Source organism: Episyrphus balteatus, chromosome 1 (genome assembly GCF_945859705.1).
Source record: "Episyrphus balteatus chromosome 1, idEpiBalt1.1, whole genome shotgun sequence".
NCBI classification, from domain to species: domain Eukaryota; kingdom Metazoa; phylum Arthropoda; class Insecta; order Diptera; family Syrphidae; genus Episyrphus; species Episyrphus balteatus.
The window spans coordinates 76,296,933-76,309,588 of record NC_079134.1 but is presented as its reverse complement, the minus strand read 5'-3'; the positions used below and the strand labels follow the sequence as shown (position 1 = coordinate 76,309,588).

At 33.4% G+C, this 12,656-nt stretch overlaps 1 protein-coding gene across 4 annotated transcripts in view; it reads right to left on the bottom strand.

The window, feature by feature from the left end:
* Window positions 1-12,656, bottom strand: part of LOC129905219 (fatty acid CoA ligase Acsl3) — a 383,246-nt gene that overhangs the window by 85,230 nt on the left and 285,360 nt on the right. For all 4 annotated transcript variants that reach the window (XM_055980646.1, XM_055980647.1, XM_055980645.1 and 1 more), the window contains 3 exons: window positions 4,176-4,350; window positions 3,978-4,117; window positions 3,742-3,914 (listed from right to left, as the gene is read on the bottom strand). In XM_055980646.1, the coding sequence (XP_055836621.1) occupies window positions 3,742-3,914; window positions 3,978-4,117; window positions 4,176-4,350 (488 nt within the window). The remainder of the gene's footprint in view (window positions 1-3,741; window positions 3,915-3,977; window positions 4,118-4,175; window positions 4,351-12,656) is intronic.

Here is a 12,656-nt window from a genome sequence, read left to right as displayed (position 1 = left end):
TTAAAAATTATTTATTTTTTAATTCACTCAGTTTGTTTATTTTTTTTTTTAATTACTTTCAGTAGCCTTTTTTATGAAATAATACTTATTTTTTTTATGAAAATAAACGGGGCTTTAATAAAAAGCACAAAAAATTAATACTCGTTAACGTGTTTTTTTTTGACTTAAATGATACGAAAGTGTAAAAAACAACTTAAAAAACGAAGAAAATTGTGTTTGATGCAAAATTGTGGAGAAACGGTTGTCCGCAGGAAAAAAAGTTTTGAGACAAACTAAAACTGTAATAAATTCTTGATTGGTCGTAAAAAAATCTTTCAAATCAAACGTAGTTTGGCAAAGATAAGGCCAGTTAAAGGACAAGAGAGCAAAAATCATAAAAACCTTGCTAACTCGAAAACGGGACGAAAACGAGAAAATTACCTCTTAAGTTTTTCGACTTAAAATGACCTCAGGAATCCATGTGGGACACCCTGTATATTTAATATATTAATTTTTTACATTTTAGAAAAGACTTAGCTAAAATTATAATTTGTTTTTAATTTCTAAAATGACAAACTAATTTAGCACTTTTAAAACTTTGAAACATAAGATATTTTTTTTTTCATTAGTTGAAGTGTTTTTGCGTTTGGAACAACTTTTGGATTTGTAAAAAAGGGGGAGGGAATCAATGGCGTTCGTTAGTTGCTGGGGCCTCTGGGCAAGACTGAATTTTGCGGCCCTTTTGATATTTGGCGGCCTCTTTGATATAAAAAAGTACGTATACGCCCTACTTTTTTTTGAGCATTTTTTTTTGAAATTTTTGATACTTAAAATCAATATTAAGAAGCGAAAGTCTGGAACAATTTAGAAGAGCTATAGAACAACCTGGAACAAGTTTTGGATTTTTGAAATTCGAAAAAGGGGAGCCAGAACAAGTTTAACATGATTTTCCCATATTAAATGAAATTTTGGCTTACAATGCTCAGTTTTGAATATTTTTGAATGAAACTTTGGAACAATTGGATTTGAGTGATTGTGCACTTGGAACAACTTTTAGATTTTGGATTTGTCAAAAGGGGGGTTGGGGGTGCATTTTTTTGAAATTTTTCATACTAAAAATCAATATTAAGAAGCGAAAGTCTGGAACAATTTAGAAGAGCCCTAGAACAACCTGGAACAAGTTTTGGATTTTTGAAATTCGAAAAAGGGGAGCCAGAATTTTTTTTTTTGTTATATCGTAAAAATTTTCTTTAATTTTTTTAAGTATCTAATTTTAAGTTTTATGGTATGAAACTCGTATAATGTTTTTTAACGTGGGGTTTTTTATAAGTATTTAATTTGATATTCTCAGTTTTGGTCAAAAGGGGGTCTGAGGAGCACGTTTTCGAAAAAAACTTATATACATTTTTTTTCCTTATGTTTTAACTGGAATTAATTTGAAAGTACTATATTATCACAATATTGTTTTTTAAATTTTAATTTTTGAAAATTTTTGATGTTAAATAAGAACTTTTTTCTAATATCGTAAAAATAGTTTTTTTGCTCTAAAATCTATATTTTTCGTTATTTTTTGATAAAAGTTGGGAACATTTTGGTTTTCATAATAATACATGTGTGTGCGTTTTTGGATTTTCGGTTTTCCAATTTGGGGAGTGGTGGGGGTTTTTTTATAATTTTGGGGGGGTTGATATATCTTTGAAACATATTTTATTTTAACAGGTTAAAGAAAATTAGAAGACTAAATTGTTTTAATTTTTGGATCTTAAAATTTTCAAAAGGGGAGCAAAATTGGGGCAAGAGTTTACTTAAACCGTTTTTTTTTTAGTTTAAATGCCTAGTTGTTTGTTTTTCTTAACGATTTTTGGTTTGGCTTAAGAAATATTAATGTTCAACTTGGAACAACTTTTGGAATTTTATTTTTCGAAAAAGGAAATTTTTGAAAATGTTTATTTTGAAAGTGCATTTTCGAGTTGATACTCTTACTGTAAAACACTGAAACTCACTCCAAATATGTATATATGGTTAAATATTCGATTTCAGAAAAAAAAATTGGAAAATAATAATTGGAAAAGTTGTTTTTTTAGTTTTTTGAAAAAAAGTTTTCAAAGCGATATCTTTAAAAATACAAACTTAAGGACCTCAATTTCTTGGAACAATGTTTAGAACACTTTTTTAAAGCTAACAAAAATATAAAAACCTAAAAAATCGAAAAAAGGGGGGCTAGAATTTTTTGGATTTTGGCCTCTAACTTTCGAAATATTGAACTTAGAGGTCCAAAAATTTGGAACAATGTTCGGAACAACTTTTTAAACCCGGAACAACTTTCAAAATTTCAATTTTCGAAAAAAGGGGGGCTAGGTCAAAAACGGTTTTTTGGCTCTAAAACCTCCATTTTTGAAAATTTTTCAAAAAAAATTTGGAACAATCCGGAACAAATCGGGAACAACCTGGAACAACTTTCAAAAATAACAATTTCAAAAAAAGGGGGGCTAACTTCACACACTCGCTTTTATCACAAACTGCACGATTTTGTTGCTAGGCCGCCCCACTACAAGTAAAACTTACATAAAATATTTACTTAAAAAAAAAAAATAAAAAGAAACATCAACATTACGTTACGAAACCTTAACATTGAACTGTTATCAGCACCCTCTTGAATTTAAGATAGCGACTTTAAATTTAACAACGTCAAAATTATAGATAAGTGGAACAAATTTATCGGGTGGTCCGACCAAATACAAAACAAAAAAAATTTTTTAACTCCCCTAAGTTATAAAGGCCAGAAAATTTTTCTATTAGCATTCACCCCTAGGTTTACACTTTTGTTTAACTTATTTGAAGTTATTTTTCAAAGAAATACATAAATGCATTATACAGGGTGATTCACGAGTAATGTGCCAAAAAGTTGGAGCGTGTAGGTTGGGTCGAAACAAGAAAATAAATCGTATGGGAGGGGGGTCTATTCCCCCCGTTTAGCCAGGAGGGACAATTTTCTTAAAAAAGTGACTTAATTTGGAAAACAAATTATGTATTTAAAATCAACGGTTTCACCTACAATGACGTGCTATATTTTGTAGAGCCAAAAACCTCGTCTTATATCTTGTTTTTGATTAAAGCTGATTTATGATACAGTTTTTTAAAAATGAATTTTCAAAATCAAAAATCATTTCCAAAAAAAATAGAAAAAAAAAACTTTGAACTAATTTGTTTCAAAATTGTATGTATTTAGGTACAATTTTAGTTTTCAAAATTCAATGCTCTTATTTGTTAACAAACAAGAACAGAAAACCGTATTCGAAAATGTCTTGTCGTTTTCCAGAAATTAATAAAAAAACAAAACTAATTTTTATCGAAACTACGGTTTTCTGTTTTTGTTTGTTAACAAATAAGAGCATTGAATTTTTAAAACTAAAAAGCTACTCAATTACATACAATTTTGAAAAAAATTAGTTCAATAGGTATTTTGTTTTCAATTTTTTTTCGAAATTTTGATTTTGAAAATTGATTTTTCAAAAACTGTATCATAAATCAGCTTTAATCAAAAACAAGATGAAAGACGAGGTTTTTGGCTCTACAAAAAGGTATAGCACGTCATTGTAGGTCAAACCGTTGATTTTTTTTTTTCAAATTAAGTAATTTTCTTAGAAAATTGCCCCTCCCGGCTAAACGGGGGGGGGGGGGGAATAGACCCCCTTTTTGGCACATGACTCTTGAATCACCTTGTATAGTTTTGGAAGAGAATTTAAAAACAATTTTGCTTACAGTCCATTACAGTTGCTCCCGATGTTGTTTCAGTCAACCCGTATCCCTGAACAAGATCTACACACAAACAGATTTTGATTTGTTCATGAGTGTCAGGTGAAAGTGGTGCCCCACCAGACATCATTATTCGAACTCGCCCTCCCATTAGCTTAGCCACTTTCTTAAAAACCAATCTATAAATATAATCCAAGTATGTATTTGAGGAACATCTGAAAAGCCTTAAATAGCTGACTTACCTATCAATAATTGGGGTTTGATATCCTTGTGCAGTCCATTTTACTTTATAGTTATAACAGAAGTTAAACAATGCTTTTTGAAAAGCTGAGGCAGAATTCACTTTGTCTTTGATTCCTTTTGTAATGCGATCCAAAATTAGCTAATATTAATATGAATGGTAAATTTCAGAGCTGGTATGAAAAAATTAAAAAACATACCGGTACTGTAGTCATACAAGTTGGTTTCAGAACAGTTGCATCACCTTTACATCCTTTCATAATTTTACTACTGGTATCGATAAGAGTCAAAGGTGTTGAGTAACCAATTGGAACACCCGTCAAAAGGCAAACACTCTCGGCAAGAAGTTCGAAAACATGAGCAAGTGGAAGGAAACTAAAACAAATACACAATAAAATGAATATCAGTATGTAAGCTATATACAGAATGTCCTATTAGTAGGTAAGGAACATAATTTAAGAGGTTATTATACAGTGTTTCCTGGAATGAAATAAGGGCATTTTGGAAGATGGTTCTTGGGTATATTCTAAGAAAAAAAAATTGTTCTACGCTAACTCTCTATCTGCAAAGTTGATACCCTTTAGCGATGAATTAAGAAAACGCTTACTTTGGTATGCCTTTACTCATGTCAATGTTAATTTCTCCTTCTCCGTTAATACTTATGATAGAAACTTCATTAATATCTTGTTTATTTTTAATGTTAATAATTTTTTTTATTGCTCAGATATTAATTTTAATAGGGTATACATTAGACTGATTTAAAAAAAAATTTTTTTTTTTGTTCAAAGTTCTACCGAAAATATTGTTGGAAATGACGAAAAAAAATACTGTAAAAGTTTCAGCCCTTAATATTAACATTAAGTACCAATTCAATTCAATTTTGTTTTATTGAACATACTAATAGTTTCGGTTACAATTGAATAAAATTTAAATTTGGTAATAAAAGTGTTTTGGCGGTGGCAATGCCGTCTGCCAGATTGACTATGTGTTTTCAAATTGTGTTCAAAGAAAATTTGTACTATTTAACAAAATGTAAATGAACAATTGCAAAAATTATATAAATATGCAAATAGGGCTTTCAGTTTAGCTAAAACAAAAATAAATTACTTAATAGATAATACATACCTAATTTTTTGGACGTATGGATTAACAGCTTTTAGTTTGGCAAAAACAAAAATAAAATTGAGTAAAACTTGGTTTCAAGATTACAAAAAAAGAGCTTTTAGTTTGGCTAAAACAAAAATACGGGTTTTTGAAACCATTAATTTAAGCATTATGTACAGACTTTTAGTTTAGTTAAAACAAAATTTTAGTTATTTAAAATAATAATAAAAAATAGATAATATACAACAATAATATATACTAGTAATTATAAAAACATGATATATAATTGTACTGTTTTTAATTTAAGTACTAAGAGAATTCTGTTATAATCATTTCTCTGTAACAAATTGATTTTTCAAGATAATTGGTTAGGTTTTTCCAATTTTCATCGTTGTTAACGTTTGCTCCATAGTTAGAGTTGGTTTCCCGAAGTAGAGGACTCTAAGTTCTTTATAAACTGGGCATATTGATAAAAAATGAAAAGTATCCTCTTTTGAATTCAAATTACAATGTGTAGTGGGTGAACCCTTATAGGGTGAGCCGTTTAAATTAAGTTGCTCACTTCTTGCTTTACAGATTAAAGAAATTTCCCTTGTACTGTATTCATCACTAAAATAGTTATTTAAAAGATTATGATTTAAATCGGGGTAAATGACTCTGTTGATTGAAGATGACAGTTTTTGTAAATTTTCATTACGCTGGTAGATGTCAACAGCCTGTCAGAGTTGTTCTTTTAGTAAGATTATGTTAGTATATTGGAAATTTAGCTCAATTCCACACTTCGTTGCCCATTCTCCTATCCACTCCACTTTGTTATCTGTGATGTACTTTGCTATTGACAATTGAATTCTATTTGGTGTATATGCCAGTACTTTCAAGATGTAGTCAAAGTGGAGTTTTAGAGTATGAATAAAAAGAGCAGGAAGGCCGGTTTCAAGTGTAAGAACATAGTTTGGAATATGGGATGGTAAGAAGAAAAGCCGTTTGAGAAAGTAACGTTGAAGTTTTTCTACTTCTTCGTGTGACTGATATCCCCATGTTTGACAGCCGTAGCACATAACGGAACGCATTACAGCATCAAATACCTTGTACTTGGCTGAGGTTGGTACATATTTGCTGCTCATACCATCTTTCCATGACGTGTTAATCATACTTTTTGATGCAATCAGTTTTTTTTTTCGAGATGTGGGGTAAGCTTAATATTAGATTTTTAAAGTATTCCAAGGTATTTGTATTCTGTCACTATTTCAATGGCTTCACCATTAAAGAACCATTTTTCATTCGATTTAAGTCTTTATTGTATATTTCTTACTATCATTTATTTAGATTTTTCTAGATTTACCGTTAATTTCCATACTCTACAAAAATCAATTAGCTTATTTATCATAAGTTGTAAACTTTGAGGCGATTCTGCTAAAAGTACAATGTCATCTGCGTACATGAGTACCTTAACGTTTAGACATGTAAAACTTATTCCAGCGGGTAGAAACATTGAAATATCATCAATGAATATAGCAAAGAGAACTGCACTTAAAAGACAACCTTGTTTGAAACCAGATGTAGTCTCAAACCATTCAGACATATGTATCTTTCCCATCCAAACCGCTGAGCGAGTGTTTTTGTACATATTTTTCAGGACCAAAAGAAGTTTCGTCGACAGTCCTTTTTGTGATAACTTATAAAATAATGCTTGTCGGTCTATCGAATCGAAAGCAGCTGTAAAGTCCACGAAAAATATGTACAAACTTCTTTTTTTGCCGAAGGAAATACTGCGAAATTGAGTTTAATGTGAAAATGTTATCAACTGTGGAGTAGCCTTTACGAAAACCTGATTGGTATTCACTAAGCACTTCATTATTTGCTAACCAAATGTTGATGCGACTAAGGAGTACAGATGCAAATAGCTTCGCAATAGAATTCATAAACGATATCCCTCTACAATTATTTCCTAGGTTAACATCACCTTTTTTAAAAATTGGATAGACCAGAGAATCTTGAAAAGCTTGTGGAACCTTTCCGGTATTGAAAATATTATTAAAAAGGTGAAGAATTTCATATAAAAAATCAACAGGTGCATTTTTGTAAAACTCATTGCTTATTCTATCCGGACCTCGAGCTTTGTTGTTCGCTGCGTAATGGAATGCAGTTTGGATTTCAATTATTGAAATTTGACAATCGAGAGTTTGATCTAAAATTAAAGGTTCCACAAAAGAAAAATGATTCGAGGCTTTGAAATACTCGGCTAGACAACTTGCTTTCAAGTTTGTTCCGCAAATAATTCTTTTATATTATTCCAGAAACTTTTACTATCTTTGATAATTGAAAGTTCGCGTGCTACTAATGTATAATATTCCTGGCGTTTTGATCTGCACAAATCCTTGTAAGCTTTATTTGCTGAAATATACTGTTTGGTGGCTGTTTCATTTAAATTTTGTTTTCTGGATTTCTTTAAAAGTTCAAAGGAATTATTTCTTGCATTCAAACAGTCAAGAAATAATTCCTTGAACATACTATATTATACAATCGACTTAAGCTTAACTTATTTCTAATAAGATACATTGATTGATATAAGATTTGTTGGCACATATGGGGCCTAACCTTATACAATGGATAAAAGATAAAATATAAATAAGTATAGTACATGAATAGGCTTAATTTTACAAGTCTGCTGAATAGGTTATCCTCGGGGTATTCCGTCCCGGTTGTCCAGTTGTGGATGTAGTGTTCGCTCACTTTAGTAAAAGACGACCTTTCAAGATGAGTTCAGTTTATTGACTGTCATAATCTACATACTACTATAATAGATAATAATATATAGACAATATGGTTATATAATGAGTGATGGAGTCAGATAGACACTCCACATCTCCCTTTTTACTTTAAACAACATTATTATTATAAATACGTTATGTAAATCTACTTAGTTAAAGTTAAAGTAATAAATTCATATATTCATTAATTCATTAAATGGTTACTTCCTAAATTTATAAGTGGTTAAGAATTCATTACTGCATTTACAAAATCATTTATAAATATGATAAATCTTATTTCACAGGATAGGTCCATCGCTCGGGTTGTTTTATCATCCTTCCTGCTCTTGTCGTGTAGTTACCTGTAGATGTTGCAGGTGGACATGGTTTTGTCGTGTAGTTACCTGTAGATGTTGTAGGTGGACATGGTTTTGTCGTGTAGTTACCTGTAGATGTTGTAGGTGGACATGGTTTTGGAGCCTGCGATATAATTTCAGTATGCACCTTTATCTCCCCCGCGAAGATTTTGAATTGGAAGGTCGAAGCTCTCCTTCAACTACTTCTTCTGGTTTATAAGGAACATCATTTCTATGTCCATTATTAGGATGGAAAATATTTCTTCTGTAGACTCCTGTGTTAGTTTGAACATAAAAAGACCGAGGAGTATCGGCCTTGGATTGAATACGACCCCATTGTTGGATATCGCGAACCCATACTACGTCACCAATTTCAAAGGTTCTGGTGTCACAAACTCCATGCCGTCTATTATAGTTGGTAGCTTGTTGTTGTCTTCGTTGTGCTTCAGCCTTTGTAATTTTGTCAATATCAACGGGTTTTGGCTCAAAATGATCGCTTGTCATCGGAACTATTGATCGAATCTTACGACCCATTAAAAGTTCGGCTGGACTTGATCCGTTTGCAAGTGGTATAGCCCTGTACTCTAATAGAGCTAATTGAGGATCTTCTTGATTTTTCTTTAAAAGCGTCTTCATTATTTTTACAGCTGACTCAATGAACCCGTTGCTTTGAGGAAATCGAGGGCTTGATGTTATATGCTTGAATCCCCAAAATTGTGCAAATTGACGAAATTCTGATGTTTGCACCGTGGCAAACTGAGGGCCATTGTCGGTTCGTACTACTTCTGGTATATCAAAGCGAGCAAAAATCGATTTCAGGTGCTTTATGACGCATCGTGATGTTTGACTTTCCAATTGTACTATTTCTGGAAATCTGGAAAAATAATCGCTTATTACTAGAAACGTCTTACCGTAACAAACGCAGAGATCCATGGCAATCGTATGCCAAGGGCGCTCTGGCATAGTGGAACTAATGAGCGTTTCGTGTCTAGGAACCAGATATTGGACACAAGTGGCACAACGCTGAACAAATTCTTCCATATCTTTTGATGATCCAGTCCACCACACCGACTGACGCATTCTGGTTTTACATTTAACTATGCCCAAGTGTCCCGTGTGCATCGTTGTTAGCATTTCACTTCGCATAGTTGGTGGAATTACTATTCGATTACCATGCATCAGTAATTGGCCATTGATTGCTAGAGATTGGCGATCGTTGTAATATACTCTTCCTTCAGGCGATATTTTAGAACGATGAGGCGACCCACTCTGGCAAAATTCCATGATTTTTTTGATGATGGGATCATCTTTTTGATCCTTTCCAATAATATTTAATTTATCGGTTGACGCTGGCAGGTCTTCAATGATACAGTTGACGAATGTTTCTATTTCATCACCACCTTCCTGTTCTGTTTCTTGAATGGGATGACGGGATAGTGCCGTAATTAGATCCTTTCCAGGTTGAATAATAATATTAAAAGTAAGGCCTACCATTTTCATCCGAGATCGCTGAATTCTAAGTGTTAGGTCGTCGAGATTTTTCGTAGTAAAAATGGGAATCAACGGCTTGTGGTCCGTTTCTATTGTAAAATGGATCCCCATGATGTAGTCCCGAAATTTCTCGCATGCCCATTTAATGCCTAAAGCTTCTTTTTCAATTTGTGCATACTTCTTTTCGCTTTCAGACATGGTTCGAATATTGTATGCCGTATGCTTCGGGCTTAAGAACATCGACCACGTCTGTCTGAAGAAGAACGGCACCCAGTCCGAATGATGATGCATCGGAGGACACAATTGTCTTGTGTGTTGGATCGTTTGCCTTTAAAACAGGAGCTGACGTTAATGCTCGCTTTAATTGCATAAAAGCTTCTTCTTGTATCGGAGTCCAAAGAAAATCTATGTGGGATTTCAAAAGCTCATTTAAGGGATAGCTGTCCTCAGGGGGGGGCTCCTTTCACCCTTGCTTTGGAGTATTGTTGTTGATGAACTACTAGAAAATCTAACTTCCCTAGGTATACGATGTCTCGGTTTTGCCGATGATATAGTAATAATAGCCAGCGGGAAGTTTGAAGAAACTCTTTGCAATATTATTCAAGGAGGATTGAAAAACATTCGGAAATGTTGTCTATCGGCAGGACTTAACATCAATCCTACCAAGACAACAATTATACCATTTACCAAAAAAAGACTTCTTCCCCGTATGAAACCTATACGGTTAGCTGGAGAAGTAATAGAAACACAGAAGGAGGTTAAGTATCTAGGTATCACACTAGACAGTAAACTCCTCTGGAACAAACACGTAGAAATAACCACTGGTAAAGCTACGAAAGCCTTAATGATTTGCAAAAGATTAGCAAGCAATTCATGGGGCTGCAAACCATACATCCTAAGATGGATGTACACTATGATGGTAAGACCTATAATTACCTATGGTGCGGTGGCTTGGCACAAAAGAACCGATCTTGCAACAACTAGGAAATCACTAGATAAAGTGCAAACACTCGCATGTGTCTGCATCACCGGGGCTATGAGAACATGCCCTACAGCAGCAATGGAGGTCATTCTTGATTTGACTCCACTTCACCTTATCATTGAAAGTGCTGCTAAGGGAGCTATCATGAGATTTGCCAAGGAAGGAACTGGGGCTGGAAAATGCATAGGCAACAGAGAAAGAGAATTCCTGTCCAGATCCTCAGAAGAAAACTTCCTTGACTTTCCAAGAGATGCAATGGTCACAAATTATAACTTTGTGAAAAACTACAATATACATCTCAGTAGTAAAAAAGATTAGGTAGGTGAATCTATCAACTACTCTTTTAAAGAAAATACCATTAAATGGTACACAGACGGGTCGAGAACAGCGGAAGGTACAGGGGCAGGCGTCTTTGGGCCTAGTACCAAACTCTCCGTACCTATGGGTCAATCCCAAGTATCTTTCAAGCAATGCCGTCTTTACCATAAGGGCACACGGGGCACGTGCCCAGGGCCCCCATTCTCAAGGGGGCCCCGAAGGAACGAAAATTTCTCTCACTCATTTATTCTCAAAACATTTTTGTCGGGCAAATTATGTGGCGTTGTATGCGGACAAAATTTTAAATCCAAATGACCAAACCCAAATTCAATTTTCAAAAAAACAAGAAAAATATCTTTTTTTTTTCCACTGTAGGTAAGATTATTTATTAATAAAAACAATGATTTCTCTTCCATTATCTTTATCCTTAAATAATAATTTCGTTTGAAGTTTGCAAAATTGTCAAATTTGTAGTGTGTGTTAAAATCAGTGTAAAAATATGTGTAGATTCGTATTAAAAGACGAAAATAGAATCAATTCGTCGGCAAAAGAACATCAATACTTTTGACGTTGGAAAACGTTTAAGAAAAACTATTGCCGGCTCGTCGACGGTACATCAATGTTTTGGTTCAATGGAAAACGCCATGGTACAATGGTTGGCACCCCCACATTTTTTTTAAATTTGAATTGCGAATTGCTCTCGTATTTAAAGATTGACACATAAAATTCATTAAAAAGGTAACTTTAAAAAAAAAAATCATTTTTTTTTAAATCCAAAAATAATTTTTTTTTAAGTTATCTTAATTTTAATATCAGTTTAAACCTTTTTATGTAAAAATTTTCATTAAAATCGGTTGTGTCGTTTACGTTAAGAAACCGGTTCTATGGCAAGTAGGTAGGTACCGTCAAAAAAAAAAAAAACAATTGTACTAATTTTACTTTCCCAAAGGCCCCCAAATTGTTGTGTGCCCAAGGGCCTCAGGATAGTTAAAGACGGCCCTGCTTTCAAGCTGAGGTAAATGCCATTGTAAAATGTGCAGAAATAAACCTCGAATTAAATCACCGGAATAAAAATATTGCCATCATGTCTGATAGTCAAGCTGCCCTAAAAGCACTTAAATCCTACGAAATCAACTCCAAGCTAGTATTGGAGTGTATAGGAAAACTTAACGAACTTGGCAAAATAAACAAAGTCAGTCTCCACTGGGTACCTGGGCACGTTGGTGTCCAGGGTAACGAGGAGGCGGACTCTCTAGCAAAAACGGGAGCAAATTCCCCTTTAATGGGACCCGAACCGTATTGCGGAATAGGGGAAAATGTTATTAAAAATAAAATAAAACTAGACGAGGAGACCAGGAGAGCAAAAAACTGGTAGTCCAAGAGCTAGTGGCACATTTGACTAAGGTAGCTCTTGTAAGGCTGAAAATTCGTACAGTGGTAGTTTTTAGCATGCTAAGTAAGAAAATCTTGGTCTGGCAGGCCTCAGCGGTGCACATCATATATATATATGACCTTGAAAGTTTAAGCGGGGAAAATTAGTAACGGATTCTTGTAGAGGAGTTAAATACAAGCATTTTTTACAATGGGAGGGGGGTCTATCTCCCTCCGTTTAAGAGGGAGGGGCAATTTTCTAAAAAAGTAACTCAAAATAAAAAAAAAATTATTTAAAAACGACGGCAA